The sequence below is a fragment of the Gallus gallus genome, chromosome 2 (assembly GCF_016699485.2).
Source record: "Gallus gallus isolate bGalGal1 chromosome 2, bGalGal1.mat.broiler.GRCg7b, whole genome shotgun sequence".
Classification (NCBI taxonomy): Eukaryota; Metazoa; Chordata; class Aves; order Galliformes; family Phasianidae; genus Gallus; species Gallus gallus.
In genome coordinates, this window is record NC_052533.1 from 40,058,964 (window position 1) to 40,071,298 (window position 12,335).

The 12,335-nt window shown below is 36.1% G+C and overlaps 1 protein-coding gene across 3 annotated transcripts in view; it reads left to right on the forward strand.

The window, feature by feature from the left end:
• Positions 1–12,335, forward strand: part of STT3B (STT3B, catalytic subunit of the oligosaccharyltransferase complex) — a 50,628-nt gene that overhangs the window by 19,580 nt on the left and 18,713 nt on the right. For all 3 annotated transcript variants that reach the window (NM_001396868.1, NM_001031513.2, XM_046925920.1), the window contains exons 2-6: positions 391–499; positions 2,292–2,579; positions 4,263–4,328; positions 7,486–7,585; positions 12,058–12,156. In NM_001396868.1, coding sequence (NP_001383797.1) covers positions 391–499; positions 2,292–2,579; positions 4,263–4,328; positions 7,486–7,585; positions 12,058–12,156 — 662 coding nt within the window. The remainder of the gene's footprint in view (positions 1–390; positions 500–2,291; positions 2,580–4,262; positions 4,329–7,485; positions 7,586–12,057; positions 12,157–12,335) is intronic.

The following is a 12,335-nucleotide window of genomic DNA, read 5'->3' on the forward strand; positions in this document are numbered from 1 at the left end:
TTAATTCTTCCATAGTCTTCGTTCTACTTAAGTGCTATTCTGCATAGGGTATGTAAATGGGTGAAGAGACTACTAACTTTAAAAGGGAATGCAGAAATAATATAGGCATTGTGTCAGTCATAGAAAACTGCTTTACGTTTACCAAGACAAAAGGCTGTAGCATTTCACCTGTGTATGTGCACAGGCTGTAGAAATTGAGACAATGTGGTTGTTAATAACTGCAAGCTTGGTAATTTACTTTAAAAATCTATGGATTTTGAGAGGACCATTATATAGTAAATGAGATGTTGAAGTTTATTTACTTTCTAGATCTCAAAGAAAGGAGGACTTACATTATACCTAAGATTCTTGATTTCTATTCCCTTCTCACTGTTCTTCTTTTTTTTCTAGGTTTAACTATAGATCAACACATCATCTTGCATCCCATGGATTTTATGAATTTTTAAACTGGTTTGATGAAAGAGCATGGTATCCACTGGGAAGAATAGTTGGTGGAACTGTAAGTATTACAATAATAGCTTAAAGTTGACTTTGCAGTAATGCTGTTGAACTTTAAACACAACTTTGACATCAATAGAGGGAGAATCTTGGTGGAAAATACTTTTAATTGTCATATTGCTGTTGAGGGAATAAGATGATGTTTTTAATTTTTAGCTGCAGTAATTAAGACATAAGTCAACATGCATTAGACCTCATCCAACAGTATACTGTGAACAAGAAATACAGAACTGAGTTTTGCCTTCTTACATATGAGCTTGTAATAATAAGTGGGGGTTTTATGACTCCTGTAACTTTGATTTTCCTTTGTAGGGAAACTATTACACACTACACTATTACAGTGTTACATTACAAAAGAAAAGAAAGTGAAAAACAATTATCTAACTCTTCTATGACTCAAATTCTAGGTCAATGATATATTTTGAGTGGGCATCATCTGCATGTGGAATTCATATTGAGGGTTTCACTGAATAAAGACCTTTCGAAACTAAACTAGGAGTGGTCAGGAGACATGCATGGAGCATCAGGAGTGGCTAAGATTGATGCCAATGCAAGTTACAAAATAGGAAAGTTATAAGAAATAATATTATCGATTAGAATACAAATATAGCTCAGTAGAATGTCTTTAGTAATTCTAAGTAACACAGCCTCATCTAACCTTGAAAGTGCATTAAAACTTTTTACTTACAGAGCATACCATTTACATTCATTTACAAAGCTTTTTGTAACGATTAGACACCATTTGTTTCAGTGTTTTAGAGATACTTGTGACGTACTTCTTATATGTGTATTTTTCCCTACTTATTTGAAGTAAAAAACCTTGGAAATTGAAATTAAAATTTTGATTGCGTGCCATATTTTGGAAGTTGCATGGTGTATTATGTTTTAGTAGTTTGCCCTGGTAACCTGTTCTCAAGGATGTAAGCAGAACATCCCATCATCTGTTGATTTAGCACAGAGCTCTTCTTAGCTTTTGAAAGAAGTTAAGACAGTTGAAGTCCATATTAAATTTTCTACTACATATTGATTTATTTAATGTTGATAAATGTGGAAGGGTAGAATTCCTATTAAGAATATTTTAATGTTCTCCAATATTCTGTGATAGATGCAAATCTATGGAACCTATGCTCCTCTTTCCTGGAGGACATCTTAATTCAGTTTTGTAGGACTTAGTTTTAGTCTTCCTATCCAAGATGTCTAAGCATATCTTGCAAATATGGAATACTCAAGTGACTGTCAGCCAGCTTTTCAATTTAAAAACTTCAATGCATATTTTCTTTCTCCACGGGTAACAAGAAATAAATAAATGACATGGTGTATTATAGAGAAAATTGGAAATGGCTGAGAAATGTTGAGGAGCTTCTTGTTGTTTTGGTTCTTTTTTGGATTTGTTTTGTTGTGGGGTTTTTTGTGTTTTTTTGTTCTTAAAGCTGTTATCTGGGTTGAAATTCTCATGCAAACTTTAGTTTCCGATTCCTTATCTTAACTGAAAATTCTGCTCATTATGTGATAAATGTCAGAGAAGATAGGATATTATCTGTGTGCTGCTTATTCATTTAGAAAATGGATTATATGTAATTGTTAGCATTTGGGTAAAATTTAAAGAACCTTGGGTATTCAGCAGTGTTGTCAAAACATGATTAAAGCAGTATTAAAATAATTCCATTAACTTTACCTGCTCACTGCTTGTATCAGCTTAAGAAATGACTGTATTTCCTTGCAAATTATATGCAAATAAACTTACCGTGACCATTTTCTACAATAATACAGTGAGGTTTTTTTCCTCCCTATAGGTATACCCAGGACTGATGGTGACAGCAGGCCTTATACATTGGATTTTAAATATGCTTAATGTGACAGTCCATATAAGAGACGTGTGTGTGTTCCTAGCACCAGTTTTTAGCGGCCTTACAGCTATTTCTACTTTCCTGCTCACCAGAGAACTGTGGAACCAGGGAGCAGGGCTTCTAGCTGCCTGTTTTATTGCCATAGTTCCAGGTTACATATCTCGATCAGTAGCAGGATCATTTGACAATGAAGGCATAGCTATTTTTGCACTGCAGTTCACATACTATTTATGGGTAAGTAATTGCTGAATCTTTTGCTTTGGAAACGTTTTTTGGTTCCTCCTCCAACCAAATGAATGATTTTTCTTAGCATTCATTGAAATCTCATTTTCTTCCCTCTCATTTCTCTTCCCTTTGGCTCTGGATGAGGCAACTACTGAGAATTCATGTGATCTGAATCACTCCATAATAATGCTCTTCAGTTTATTACATGAAAATACTGCTCAACTGGAATATGTGTGTCCTATAGTAAGAGTAATAATGATGAGTCTGTAAGTTTAAAGAAACAGTAGGGTTGCTTTCATTTTTTGGTTTGGAGGTATTTGGTGTTTATGTCAGACTTGAGCCTCCTTGTTTCGCTGGTGAAAAGCTGTAGACTTCAGATTGTCATCCAGGGAAGCTGTAGACCGTATGTCTAGACATTGACTTAAGTATTCAAATTTGAAACCTAAAGCTGCTCATGGAGCAAGATGTTCATACTGTTTGCATGCTTAAAAAATGATTAATAGTTCAATGCCTTTTAAACAGCCTACTTTTTCATCTGTCACTCCTTAACCTGCACGTAGAACTTCATCTGTCGCATAGTTTTGTGTGAAGGGGTTTAGGCAAGCTGGAGTTTTTTGGGACTGTTCTATTTATTATGGAAATAACACAAACAGCATAGTCATGTTGTGTTAATTCAACATGGACACTATGGTGCTGTTCCTTGTGCTGTCCTTTAGACATGGAATTCTTGTATTGCATGTCTTCACAGGGACTATGTACGTAGTCATTACAGCTTTTCCCATAATTTGTCAAGAATTCTGGTTTCCAGAAACAAATGCATACTTGCAGATTTTTTAGCATTGGAATATTTCAAACTTGGGATATTGTTGGTAAGAACATAATAGAAGGAAATTCAAGTTTTTCATGATTAAATTACTGGTGATAATTAAGTGCAGGTTCTGAAGAAAGGCCCGGTGATTATTTTTATGTTTTCTTAATTTGAATTTAAATTGCAGTTGTAAAGGTATATTGGTTTGGATAATAATAGAAGCAACCTACGTTGTTACTTTTTAATAACTAAAACACAATAGCAGTTATCTGTTCTAATGGAACTCCCTTATTTAACTAGAAAGCATAGTGCTAATGGTGTTCTGCATAAACTCTTGCAGAATTGTGTGAATCAAATGTATTTTACAGACAACTGCATAGCTTTGTTTAATGACAGTATTTCACCACTACCTGTTCTGTACAAAATCACATTCCTGAGCCAGTTCATGGATCCTTCTATACCTTTAGTAAAATCTGTATGCTCTCACTAACCTGAAGTGAGTTTTTCAAAACTATGGGAGAGCTTTTTATAATTGCAAAGTTGGGTCTGATGGCAGCCAAAGGAAGCCACAGATGGTCTACAGTTAACAATAAGTTCTAATGTCTCAGAGAAAGCAGCATGAAAGTGTTGCAGCTACTTTTCTACCTTGGATCATGAAATAGACAGTTGCAATGCATCCTGTCTCTGCATTATCTAGAGAGATACATGCAAGCTGTTCTGTGCGTGAATGAATTGCCCTCGTGGTTTGATTTTTATGGACATCAGTTCAGAAGCATACAAATATAATTTGATATGCATTTAAGAACTTCTCTTGACAGTTGTTTTTAAATTGAATTTTGTATTATTGTCCAATATTTGTTTATTATACTTGGTTATTTTTAAAGGTGAAGTCGGTGAAAACTGGGTCAGTCTTTTGGACAATCTGCTGCTGTCTATCTTACTTCTACATGGTAAGATAAGAAAGAAAGAAAGAAAATGAATTTGGGAATTATTTTGCATGACTTAATTTAAAGTAGAGCATTAATTCAGAGGTTGTGGGTGCTGCCTATATTTCCTTTAGCTTTTATGTTAATTGGGTTTTTTGGGAGTACATCTGTTTTCTCTCATTTCTCCTCTTTTCTGTTAAGTCAGCAAATAAAGAGCATCTTTTTAAACATAACATTTGTGTTTATTTTGCATTACATGGAAGATCTGTAGTTTTGGTACAGAGCTATGTGTTGTACAAGGTCAGGCACATTAGGTTTTGTTACATTGATAGATGGCCTTATATATTAGGTCTATTTAATGGCAAGATCCTCTAAAAGTGTCCTTCATAAATATGCAGATATCTGTCTTAGTTTCAGCTGGGGTAGAATTGTTTTCTTATGAGTGCCTGGTACGATGCCATGTTTTGGTTCTAGGAGAAAAACAATGCTGATAACACACTGATGTTTATAGATGCTGCTAAGCCGTGTTGTACAGAGCCAAGGCCATTCTTAGTGAAGGGCCCAAGGAACTGCGAGGGAATAGAATTAGGACAGCTGACTTAAACTGGCCAAAGGGATATTCCATACCACATGGCAGCATGTAGAAGGAGTTTTGAAGGGAGAGGGAGTTCCTCTGACTCCCTGCTGTTGCTCAGGGGCTAGCTGGGCATCAGTTGGGAAGTGGTGAGCAATTGACTGTGCATCGCTTGCTATATACATTCACGTGTATATACACACTCATAACTATTCTCCTTTTGTCTACCTTGGTAAATAGTTTTATCACAACCCATGAGTTCTACTTTGGTTTTTTCCCCGATTCTCTCTCCCATCCCACTGCAAATAGGAAGGAGTGAGCAAATGAGGGTGTGATGCTGAGCCACCTGCTGGGTTAAACCACAACAGTAACAAATAAGACACTTCTACAATTTTACTCATTAAAAAAAGTCACAGAATAGCAAGTTCTCCTCATCTCAGTCTGACTAGCATTTTGGTCTGTGGAACTTTCCAAGAAGGAAGGGATGTGATCTAGTGTGCACACAGCAGAACCTAAAGAATCAATGTCATCATCATGACACTCAGTCCTTAATGTAAATTTAATGGGTTTTTTTCTTTTATTTTCCTTTAAAGCAATGCCAACTACTAAAAGGTTAATCTGTTTGTCTATTCATTAGTGTCGGTGATTAGATGAGAATTTGGTTGCTCACAGAGCTCACCTGCTTCATCTCTGTTGGTGGCTTTCCATATATTGTATTTCTTTTTGAGGAAGTATTTTAATAAGATGCCCTCCTTGGCATTTTGCTTACATAAATTTCTAGGACAGCATAATCATTATATGCATTACGTAGTATTAATTTGTCTTCCTCTGGAGGAATTAGTGATCTTTTCAGTGCAAGTTGAAAAATGACAATTTTGAGGTAGTGAGGGTCATTCCATGCTTGTGGAACGTGGGGAACAGCTCCTTGAAAGAGAGATGGATATTTCATGAACTGAAAAAAGTTATACTTAATATCTGAATCTGCTTCAGGTATAAACCTAACTCACTCTGGTGATTTGACTCATAATATACTGTTGAATTCCATAAGGAGGAGGTGTTTTTTCTTGCATTTAAATGCTTTAGCTTTTATTTAACATTAGCTTCTTTTGCTTCAGATGCTTTGTAATAACAAAGGAATAAAATAAAACTTTAAATTGAGTACTCATAAGAATACTGGTGTATTTCTATTCTTTGCAACTCTGCGAGGCAATCTCCACTATGTTTGAAAAGCTCCAGTACAATCTTCAGTGTAGATCTAGTTTAATATCTTTATAATTAGCGAATAGATGCTAATTAGAAATACAAGTCTCTAGTCCATACAGGCTGCCTGCTATGTGCATCATTCAAGTTTTTGCCTGAATATGACAATGTCCTAATTACACATTTGTTCTCATTCTATCCTATCTTACCTGTCTTTGTATAGTATTTTCTCTCAGAAAATGAAATCACCTATGTAAAACATGATAGTTCATGTTAGTAATTTGGCAATAAAATGACAATAATCTGAAATCATTTTCTAGAAAATTCTCAAATTTTCTACTTGTTCCTCATGGTATGAATCAATTACCCCAAATTTTGAAGTGCCTGGTTTTGCAGTTAGTGTATCAGAAAGCAGTACTTTGTCCTTATTTTAGAATTTGTTCTATCAAACACAGATATTTGGGTTTCTGGATTCTAGGGCTTTAAAAATACCTACATGAAACTAAGCCTTAGAGTACAATTAAAGTAAAAACCACAGAGCTGCTGCATTCTGAAAATGAACATCTGGGGTAGGCATGGTACGTATGGGAGAAGCCTAGAATCTAATTTGACAAGAGAACGTGTTAAAATATAGACTGCCTAGTCAACATTAGTCCTTCTTAATGTATTAAAAATTTAGATAACGTATTGTAATGGTAGCTCATTAAATCTTTATCTAAGCCAACAATGAGTGATATAATGATAACATTGTAATGTTTCAGTTCTAAGTACATCTTACCAGTAGTTCTCAAGCACTGTAGTTAGTGCAGGTTCACAATCTGCTTGATCTTGTTGTATGCCATTCCACAGCGCTCAGCCCTGCTTCCCCGTGTATCTGCCCTCTTCCCTTTGTTTTTTTCCTTACACTGCAGCGTCCTTTTGCTGCGTTGTCCCAGCAGTTCTGTTGTTGGCAGTGTACCTTACTCCCTTTCTTCTTTCTGGCTGGAGATGAAAAGTGCAGGGCATCGTGCTTGTTGTATGTCAAATGAAAATCTCGGATCCTAGATGGGAGTACTACTGCTGCCATGTGCTGCATCCATCACCGTGAGAAAAAGCCCCCAACATCACATTCTTGTTTGCCAGCCTGACCAAATTAGCTTGGGAGGAGCTGTGGAGCTGTAAGCAAGACAGCCATGAAAATGCACTGGCCCATTTCAAAAGTCTTTAATACTTTGAAATTAGTGCTTATGGGGGGTTGTATTTTTTGTTTTCCTTTCCTTTGGTAGTAAGTTTTGAGAAAGATTCTGGTAGTGTTAGCAGTAGTTTCAGCTTCTTGTCTAGATGGTTTTTGTGTTTTCTTGTCAGCACTGACTGTCCTAAGAACTTGCAGATATTCTTGCAGCTGATTACCTATTCCATTTCTCACAGGTCTCTGCATGGGGTGGTTACGTTTTCATCATCAACCTTATTCCACTGCATGTGTTTGTTCTGCTGCTGATGCAAAGGTACAGCAGGAGGGTCTACATTGGTAAGTTTTGTTCTTTGAACAGTCATTGTTGAGTGCTAGATTGTGAGATATGAAATTACATTCATGTCATCTGTATTGGGTGGGAATTAAGTAACTGCACATCAGATTGCATTTCATTAATTGAATTACTGATAATAGTCAGTTGCTGTCTGCAACACTAGAGAGTTAAGACATCCTGTTCACATCTCCAAAATTTCAGATACAGTGCAGCTAATTCATTTTCTACTTTCCTGTGCACTGAAAAAAATAGAGATAACTGGATGGTTTGATATTCTTAAAGTCCTGTTAGTGTATTTAATTTGTACATTGTGTGGGTGCATCCTAAATAAAAAAGAAAGTTCTATCTTTTTTCCTGGTACATAAAACTACTGCTATTTTTAAAACGTTTTGCAGCAATAATTTTGCAAATGTTATAGTATATTGTGACATGCACAGGAAAAGACATAGGGAATTTTAAACAACCATAGGAGTTTTATATAACCTGGACTAATATGCAGCATGAGAGTCTGCCACCTCCACTTGATTCCTTAAGATTTTCTTGGGTTAATGAATCAACCTTGCTGCCAGTTACAGAAATGTTTGCATAACGATCTTAGGAGAGTAATTTCTTTATTTGATTTGCCTGATATTTACATACTATGTCAACAGTTCAGAGATATTACCTATTAAGTCAGTTGGCCATGGTGTGGATATATGAATGAAATAATTAACAAGCAATTCAGGGATTCAAAAGTGTATAAGTTAGCTAGAAGATTTTTGATCCCTTCATGTGAAGCCTTCACTAAAGATAGTTTGAGAGCATAGCATTCATTGAACTAAATAAAATATCATGTTTTGTGTTTGTAAATATATATTTGTTATCCATTTTTAGTACTGATTTTCTCCTAGTATTTTTAATACATTTTTCTGCTTTATTTCAGAACCTACTGGGGGAATTAGGATAGTTACAGATAGTGCATAGTGGTTCAAATATATAATAGTTACTCACATTCCGTCTTTCATTTTTTATACTCCAATACAAATATTTGTTTCTTGCTTCTTAGTTATCTATGTTTATAATCCAGAATCTGAAATTAAATTTAAAAAGGGGAGGAAACTCTAACCCACTTTTAATCTTTAGTAGTAGTTAACTTTTTCATTAACTACTTGTTTATAATTATAGGGGAGAGCAGTCTGTCTCGTTTTTCTTTTAAAATCACTTCATTAGATATTTTCATTTCCAGCTTCTGTGAGTTACGCAAGAGAAAATGAAAGTTGTTTGTTATAAAATCCTAAAAGGATGTGGTAACCAGAAACAAGGAAGCATAAGTACTCTTGTTCTTTCAGTTTTCAATGAACTAGTCTTTAAACTCATCAGTGGAAAATAGTTCTGCCAGTTCGTATGACTTAAAGTTTTTGGCTCCCATTTGTTTTGCAAATAGCTGCAGTGTTCTGAGATGGTATTGTCCTTCAGCTGTGAGGGAGATGCTCTTCAGCGGAGTTGTCAGAATTAAAACATGATTGCAGCCTTGCTGTTTCCTTGCAATTCCCGGCTTAATTTAAACTTCCATGGGAAGCCTTACACAGATGTCTGTACGTCTTGCAGCAGTGTGCATGTTCTAGGTTTGTTTAACAGGATGTTTTTGTAAAAACTGCTAGGAATGTTCAAGCATTTCTGGGTAGAAATGGAAGTGTGTTTCACTGCCAGATATTCAGATAAGATGGTAAGATGAAAGCTCACTGAAATAGGGAAGATAAAGATATTTTTGGAGCATATGTGATATGCAATTACTAGTGTGCGTGCAGGAGTCTCCTATTTCTCAAGACTACCAATGTGCAGCTATAACTTTTTGTAACTTATTGACAGATGACAGTAAAATCTGCATCCGTTTTAGAAAAATAACATCTTTATTTGAATGCAGGAACTGCTGATGCTATCTTCCATTATTTTATGTGTAGTTTCTCTTGTAGTTTCTCACAAGTTTAAAACGTGAATGGTTTTATATTTGGAAAGGTACCAATGTAGATTTCAGTCTTGTGCTCTTGGGAAATTTGGTAATTTTCACTTCAATCTATTCTTTTTTTTTTTTTCTGTATACTTCAAAACGAAACACTTGAAGATAGGACAAGGGGAAATGGTTTCATGCTAAAAGAGGGGAGATTTAGATTAGATATAAGGAAGAATTTTTTTTTTTACAGTAAGGGTGGTGAGGCTCTAGAACGGGTTGCCCAGGGCTGTGGTGGCTGCCTTGTCCTTGGAGATGCTCATGATCAGGCTGGACCAGGTGCTGAGCAACCTCATCTAGCTGTAGATCACAGAATTGTAGTGATTGGAAGCGACCTCTGCAGATCATCTATTCCAACTCCTCTGCTAAAAACAGGTTCCCCTACAGTAGGTGGAGCAGCAAAGCATCTCTGGGAATTGGAAGGGACCCTCAAAGGTCATCTAGTCTAACTCAAACAATTCTGCAATCTGCCAGAATGTAAAACTAAATTTCTATAATTCCTTGCTTTTGTGTTGTATCTTATCGTATGCTTTCATTAACTACTGAAGTAGTGTAAAACTTAAGATAATAAGTGTTTATTTCTGGTGATTCTAATCCATTAATTGAAAACTGATGATTGTATTCTCAAGAGTAGTTTTCAGTAGGCTTTTTTGTCAAGTTTGTGCAGTGTACAATAACTGAAATTGTGTGAAATGAGTTTATCTGAAAGAAGGTCCATTTTTTTTCTGTTTTTGGTCTAATCAAAGTTATAATCATAGAATCATAGAATGGCTTGGGTTGGAGTGGTTCTCCAAGACCATCTAGTTCAACCCTTCTGCTGCGGGCAGGTTTACCATCATTAAATTACTAGATTTAGATCAGGTTGCCCAGGGCCCCATCCTACCTGGCCTTGAACATCTCCAGGGATGGGACATCCATGATATCGAATAGATTTCAGGAATCCAGATCAAATTCTTGCTTTTACATTATGCTGTTTGCATAGTCTTTGCACAGGAACGTGGATAGTTTGTGATGCATTATCACCTTCATGTAATAAATTCCTCAAAAAGTTGTATCAGACCACCTGTTCTTTCAATACCAAGCAGGCAGATGTGATGGCTGCTTGAGAGAAGTGGGCTTTGAGGGGTGCAAAAAAAGTGGGCAAATGAAGCATACCAGTTGTAGAATTAAAAATGATTCTTCAAAATGGTCTAACAGGTGTGCAATCCAGTGATTTATGCCATCATTAAACCTCCACAGGATGGCAGTGTTGCAGCACTTTTATGATACAATAAATGATTTATGTTGTAGTGAGTTCTTCAAAAATGAAGTTTCCTACAGCAAAAATATATTTCAGTGGCATAAAGAGGGAACAGATCGGTAGCGAGGCCAAGCAGCAGAATACCGATGCTTCAAACAACACGGCAGCAAAGACAGCTGGAAGTGGTTGGAAGCATCATGAGTCTTTTTTTGTGATCTTTCAAAGCATACAGTATCCTAGGAGCGCAATACACAGCTGCAACAAAAATAATACCACTGGTATATGATGTGGTCCTCAATGATGTGGTCCCCAAACCTGTTCTCTTAGTAAAGGATTATATGAGGACAAGGATCTCCTCATAAGATTGAGGCCATAACAAAGCCCAATGGTTTATGATTTGTAGGAAAGATTAAGAAATCTTGGAGGTACGTTATTGCTGTTTGCAGCTGCAGGAAGAAAACCTCATTTGGATTTGGACTTGGGTAGTTGCTTCCAATGTAAGTGGACTTGTGGTCGTTCATAGTTGGTATTTCTCTCTGGTCCTTCCATCTCCTTCTTACTTTGGAGTATTGAGGAACCAAATCCTGTCAGAATGAAGTACGTGAATATCATTTCAGTTAAAATAATGGTTTGTGGTATTAATGCTTCTTGGCCTCAACTTTCTGAGGGGTTACAAGTCCCCAGTATTGGTATAGATCTAATAGTACAGATGCTCAGTATTCATTTTTAATTCTGTTGCTTTTCAGTTTCTTGGCATGCCTCTGTTCTTGTATTAAAAATAGAACAAGCATACCTTTTTCATTCTCTAAGTAAGGAGTGCAATCTTAAATGTTTTGTACCTTTGCAGCCTGGCTCCTTTAATTTCTTCTCATATGGAAAGCTGCTTTTTTCACTCGTTACCTGAGATCTCCCACCCATATTCTGGAAAAAAACAAGGAAATCAAATGGGAAGAGAAAACTTGCTAAGCTACAGCGTTTTAGTTAGATGGTTCACTTCTATAGGAAGAAAAATAAGCAACAACAGTGTAGTTAGAAAAAGCACTACTTTGCTACTTCCTCTAAGAATGCATTTTTTTTTAGGAGAAACAAGTAATGGCCAAAATATTTAAAATGATACAGTTGTGTTTCAGTGTCATTCTTTGTTTGGAGATGAGCAATGGGCTCTACTGGGGAATCAATGCTTTTTGAAATGTGTATGCTCGTTTGTTCACGCTTTTCTCTTCTGCTTTCTCCTTCCTTTTCTCTAGCATATAGCACTTTCTACATCGTCGGGTTAATATTATCAATGCAGATACCTTTTGTGGGATTTCAACCAATTAGAACAAGTGAACACATGGCAGCTGCAGGTAAGAAAACTGTTTGCCTCCAAACAGCCTGTACAGCAAAAGAAAGCCTCAAACCATTGTGCCTCTGTTTCCTTGTATTAGAAATAACATAAACTAACAAATAAAATTGTTGAAGAAAATAGGTACAATTTAGTGTCTGTAGGGAAGTTTTCTTTCCAATCAACATATTATCCTTCTTT